The sequence below is a fragment of the Anarrhichthys ocellatus genome, unplaced genomic scaffold, assembly GCF_004355925.1.
Source record: "Anarrhichthys ocellatus isolate YVR2014 unplaced genomic scaffold, GSC_Weel_1.0 scaffold32, whole genome shotgun sequence".
Taxonomy (NCBI): Eukaryota; Metazoa; Chordata; class Actinopteri; order Perciformes; family Anarhichadidae; genus Anarrhichthys; species Anarrhichthys ocellatus.
In genome coordinates, this window is record NW_022280062.1 from 1,607,234 (window position 1) to 1,613,225 (window position 5,992).

A 5,992-nucleotide genomic window follows, 5' to 3' on the forward strand; every position below is an offset into this window, starting at 1 on the left:
GTGTCTGGAGAAAATAGATTCTTTTGAGCTGCAGGTGTTCGATTGCAACACAGAGGTTTTGACCTTTTTACTTTACTGTTTCCTAAACCTTCAATAGATTTCTGCTGGCCATTAGGACAATTTTAAGAACATAGGAGGGCCAGCTTATTGGTCAACATACAAAATTCACAAAATGAAGCAGCAAAACTCACCCGACACAGTAGAGGAAGTGGCTGTGAAAGTCAGCATAAACGAAAAACTCGTCTCCTGCGCTGTGGTCCAGCTCAGCGTGGCTGTTTTGGAAGTAGTTCAGGACGCTCAGGATGGTGCAGTTGTTATTGTAAGGAGCCAGTGGAGCCAAGCAGATGTCCTTCAAGGTGACACTTTCGCCCTCGTATGTCGCAATAAGGCTTTCGATGTCGAGCTGAAGGTCCAGCACCTGGTTGGTTAAGGTTGCAAAAAAATGAAAGTAGGAAAAGAGAACCAATCAACCAGAGTTTTCAGAGAAGCAGCTGCTCTTCACGTGCAACGTTTCTATTTTATCTGGTGACAGAAACGATACTTCTTTAGATAAAACTTGACAAAATATTGCTACTGATCCAGCTCCCAAATAGACTTCTCCCCCTAACCCACCTGGTGCAGGATGTCTTTGTCCAGGATGGCTCCAAACGGGACATCTGATCCTCCAAAGTATGGGGAGTAAATAAAAGTGTCATTGAGTGGCGTGGTTATAATGAGCTGCGCGGTCCTAAAAAAGGGTCCGAAGTGGCTGTCAAAGTAGTCCTTCTCCTGACGAGCCTGGCTAGTGGGAGCAGACCACAGCTTAACGGGATCGGTGGTGATGCGCATATAGACCAGTCCCCCAGAGCAGGCGGCCACCACCATCAGGCTGCCCAGTATGACCAGAGAGGGACGCCGCACACAGAAGGAACCCCAGCAGCTGAAGAAGGTCCGCAGAGCATTCTCGAAGCATTCACCCATTGTTTCACAGCAGGATGCATTTACTTTAGAGGAGAAAAAGACCGGGAGTTAGCTCAGCAATGACACAACAATGTTATTACAAGAAACTGATTACAGAAAGAGGACTAACGCTTTCACTTGTTTCATGAGTTACATTACCGTGGTCAGGATTATCACCACTGAGAGACAGCGGGTCAGTGCTGTCCAATATGGGGCCATACTCAGACATGACGGTCCTCTTCCTGTATGCACAAAGAACCACGCAAGCCAATTTGATATTAACTCCTAAAGCAAGCGTCAGAACCAATATGTTTGTTTTCAGTGGGTCTGATGGTGAATCCACCATTAAAATAAATCCTTTACCTGTAACACCAAGCTCCCAGTACAGCTCCAATAAAGAAAAGCAGGAAGGTTGTGTAAGAGATCCACATGATGACAGTCATGGCATCGATGCCAAGGATTGTCCAGGGAGGGGGGAGAGGGGGAGGCACAGGTTTGGGGCCACAGACCTTCGTGCAGTCCTGACAGGAGCAGGGACCCGAACCGTCCTCCAGCCCTTCTGTACAGTCGAAGGTCTTGTTGTTCATGGGAGTGTAACCGGACACCGGGACGTCTGGTGCAAAAGACACAGCATAACGGCAAAGAGCAGCAGGTAAACATCTGTTTGAATGGCATAAAAGGAAGCCGTAGGGGGATTTTGACCTCATACATTAAAGTACTGTAAAATGATTTACCTGAGAATATGGGGGTGATAGAGAAAGGAACCTGTCCATTGTTAATATCGAACATATATTGAATCCAGTTGGTAGCATTGCAGTCCTTTGCGTCCTTTCCACACAGCAGTGATAAGGCCTTTACGTTACTGGACGGCGCCTGGACGTCCTTACAGGCATTGTACATGGCTGGAAAAAAACCTTTTGATTAATTCAGGGAACAACTCAAGATTTTCACTACCTTATATTACCAAACCCCTATTTTATTTGACCAAAAACACAGTTATGACTGCAAAACGTCATGTTAAAGTAGGAAACTAATATAGTTTACACAGCAGGTGCACACCATGGAAATAAAGATAACTAAGCCGTTTGTCATATCTAAAATCGACATCTGGCTGTGAACTCACCGTTGGTAAATGTCTGTCCAATATAGTACTGCACCTCCACGACATTGGTGACGTTGAAGTTGGTGGCGTTCATGAATTGACTCTGGTGAGGGCTGCATGTCAGCTCACAGAAGAGGTTCATCAGGTTGAAGAAACAGGAGGGACACCTGCACACAGACGCACGGTAGTGAGCGTGAGAAGCACACAGAATTAAAAAAGAGAAAGTGGTCATTGCATAACCTAAAACAAGATGTCAAAGTTTAAGAGTGTAACAGTTGCAAAGAAAAAAACAAGGCAATAACAAATGCAGTAAAGTAAATAAAATCTAGGAAGATAAGAAAACCTGCCAACCTTATAAAATCACAGTCTGTCCTTAATTAGGAACATGGAAAGCCACGGCTTGCATGTTCAAACAACAAGTTTTGAGCAGCACACGTACGGACGGATTCAAAAGAGCAAATGCTCCCATTGTTTGTGTTCAGCGATTCGTGATGCCCTTCAAAGAATGTCACGTGCTTCATTAGTTAATGTTATAACCGCAGTGCGTACCGGGACAGGAACTGAAGGGGCAGCTGGAGACTCCCTTTGAGGGTGTTCAACTGGTTAGCATCACAGCAGAGGCTTCGGTTTCCGTAGTCATATCCAGGACAAAGCTCCTGCAAGTAACCACAAAGAGGGATGGTGTCACTTTAACACACTTTTGTAGAATTGTTCAACTTTAGCACTTCTAGAAAGCAGATCACAGATGATTGGTTTGAGCATCAAAAGTCAGCATAAACAGAACAAAAACATCAAGATGCTGCTGTCTGTACCGTGAGAAGGTCATAACCCTGGGAGACCAGCGGCTTGGGAGGACCAGTGTAGTTGCAGTTGTACTTCTTTCCAGGCACCTTTACGGACTCCCCACACTCCCCATACCACACACAGTGCTGTGCCTCAACCTGACAGAAAGACAACAAAAAGACAGTGATCATTTGTGCAATGTTGTTCATAAAGCAAATGCATTTGTTTTCGTGCAGTGGTCTGCATTCAGTCTGTTGAATCGTACGTAGCTTTTTACTGAGAGTAGCCTACTTCTACTCCTATCTAATGAGGACAAAGGTCTTGCCTTAAAAAAAAAAAAAGAAGAAAGGAATTGACAAGTCTGATGGGCGGTGAAAGCTGTACCATTTTACCTTGAGGTTTACCAAGTTTAACCTCCAGTCATGCCTGTTTCCTGTGTTTCTAGTATCTCGTGCTCTGTATGTCTGAAAATAACAATTTCACTTCTGCAATATTGTTTCCTTAGGCACCTGCATTTTAGGAGATAGCCTGGTAATACACAGAGCCAGTTTAGTCACATCGTGCGCCATCATGTTGGTGATTCAACCACATTCAGCGTCAAGAAAGAAGAGAAAGGAGAACTGTGGTCAAATTTCTATGACAACATAACAACACTGTTGCTGTTACGGCTCCGACCAAGTTCAATTCGAGCACTTGAAACATGTTGTTTAATGTGATATGATGGAGAAAACGCAATAACATACTATTTAATAATTAAATGTTTAATACACGCTTGTACAATATATTGCTTCTGCAGTTTAGGTTGTCTGTTATCTGTCTATTCAGCATTAGAGCTCTCACATGTTCTGTTTTGGGAGGGGAAGTTAATTCACTTACTCCACAAACTGTTTCATGAGTAAGCGCAGCATAACACTCTGTCCTACTCGTGCCTCGTGGGATTGAGTTTAAGGGCAGCGCTCGCATTATTGTTTCAGTTGGGAGTTTTATGCAGCTGCAGACTAGGCCAGTACCTTAAACTACAGTGTACCAACTGTTAACCTGCAAAACTCAGAAATAGTTGTGAGATACTTGTTTTTTATTGAGTAAGAACCAGAAGTTTTGTTTTAAAATGGTTAATAAACATAACAGAAACCTGATGTACAACCACAAACGCCTCTAACAGAAGTGACACACACACACATATACCACATCCGTGCTATTTTGTTTTTTACCAGAACTCTGATGTCTTATCTTGAAACAGTAATGATCATATTCCGAGTGGTCTTATGTTTAGCAAAGGACGTTTGTTTGGTGTGATTTGAAATGACAACTTCACCAGAAAAACACTAATTTACCTTGATTTACATAATTCATGGTGTCTTCATGAAAGAAAAAAAATATATATATCACATTCTCCATAATAGGAAAAATTCGTAATAAATATGTAAAAGGTGAACAATGCCTTACACCTTTATGTCCATCATTCATTTAAAGTAAATCTTGTTTTGCCATCATTAATATCATCAAGGTGCACCCCAAGGACTGTGTTGTCTCTTGTAATCTCTATGTAACGTTACTTACTTGTATTATTATATTCTTACCATTTAAAACAGTTGTTTAAAAAAAACATAGGCAGGCAAGTTTTCTATGCGTTGTCACAATGACTACATTATCTATACACTTTATTAAAAAAAATAACTAAATAGAAGAATTTCACACATAAAAAAGGACATTCTGTACATCCTCGAACAGTGGTAGTCACATTTATTTAGCTAACGTTAGCTACCTAGCTTCCATCTGATGTCTGTTTATTGTATAACCTGCCAACTCCACTTTTGTGAGCCGTTTATAGATAAAACAACATGGCTAGGGTGCTCACAGTATTGACTGGAGCATATTTACCTACGCTTTGTTTAAATACCTAGTTGAAATAGGATGTAGTTTTCAATCTGCCAAGACATGACAGCACGAAGCTTCTTTCGACACCGGTTCTGGATCAACCGTCTCTGTGGAATGTTAAAGCTGACGTCTGTGTTCACTATGTTTGGTTATCGCTAACGAGGCTGGTGCAGTTTTTAACCAACATTAATTCTAGTTATTATGTTTGAGCTTACTGTTAAATCCAATTACTGGCTTACGCTATTTCAGCCCCGGGATAAAAACAGAAACAAAAAGGCTTAAATAGCTAAACGAACCTGGATCTTAGTTCTGCTAGCCGCGTCAGATAAACATCACACTAGCAAACAGGGAAACCGAGCTGAGTCATGTTTTAGTCGCGAGAATACGGACGTTAGTTGACAACTTACCCATCGAAAGTGTCCCTCTGACAGGAGGATAATGAAGAAAAGTAAACTTGAAAGGGTTTTCCCTGGTAGGACTCCCATCGCTCTTACTGGAACGACCGAAACGAAGTGGCTGCTCACCTAAAGTTTCGCAGATCTTGTTGATGGTTTCTTCTTCGTTGTATTATTTGTTTGGGGCGGAGACTAACTGTCGTCTCAGTGCTGCCACCAAACGATGCTGAGGAGGCACTACATCTCCTAAAACCTATTTTTTAATTTCTTGAAATATTTAAAAACATTTGACAGCTTGTTTATAAAATACAACTGATTAGACTGTGTCAGGGATATAATTATTCTGTCCTGGATTTATTTCCATTGTTGTCCCTCCATCAACATCTTATCAGGACAGAGAAGGAAATCCAATGTCTGACATTAAGAAGCATTCGCAAACAGTGACCAAAGAGCAAGAAAGTTTGAATCACATGAACACACAATGAATAACATGTTTCAGGAAGCAGACAAGGTAACACGTAATATAGTTTTGTTTTTTTTAAGATATAAAAGAAGTAAAAGACAACTTTTACATGCAAACGTCAATATACAAAAAAGTAAAAACAAAAATGAAACCTTTTGAAGATTAGTCCGTTAAGGAATACTGTCAGGAAGTAGTGTGTACTTAGCCTTAAAGGTATGCAAATCGGACTCTTCTCAAATTGAATAAGGCAGTTTATTTAATTCCATGACACCAAGAAAACCTTACCCAATTTAAACTTAATGATTTAAGTTTGCTCAACCGGCTCACATGTTATGACAATGAACATACCCACCTTCCCTGAAATAATGATAAAACTACCTGTCATGTAATATCCTTTACACCATGTTTAACTGAATATATTAACTGCTATTG

General features: G+C 41.2%; 1 protein-coding gene across 2 annotated transcripts in view; it reads right to left on the reverse strand.

The window, feature by feature from the left end:
• Positions 1-5,296, reverse strand: part of npc1 (Niemann-Pick disease, type C1) — a 14,560-nt gene extending 9,264 nt beyond the window's left edge. Inside the window, exons 1-9 of one of the 2 annotated variants that reach the window (XM_031865314.1) lie at positions 5,110-5,296; positions 2,854-2,982; positions 2,591-2,697; positions 2,063-2,208; positions 1,674-1,841; positions 1,303-1,552; positions 1,099-1,181; positions 613-983; positions 192-418 (exon numbers count right to left, since the gene is read on the reverse strand). In XM_031865314.1, coding sequence (XP_031721174.1) covers positions 192-418; positions 613-983; positions 1,099-1,181; positions 1,303-1,552; positions 1,674-1,841; positions 2,063-2,208; positions 2,591-2,697; positions 2,854-2,982; positions 5,110-5,187 — 1,559 coding nt within the window. In that variant the 5' untranslated portion in view covers positions 5,188-5,296. The remainder of the gene's footprint in view (positions 1-191; positions 419-612; positions 984-1,098; positions 1,182-1,302; positions 1,553-1,673; positions 1,842-2,062; positions 2,209-2,590; positions 2,698-2,853; positions 2,983-5,109) is intronic. The other variant, XM_031865316.1, reaches the window with a different exon arrangement.
• Positions 5,297-5,992: the final 696 nt, after the last annotated feature.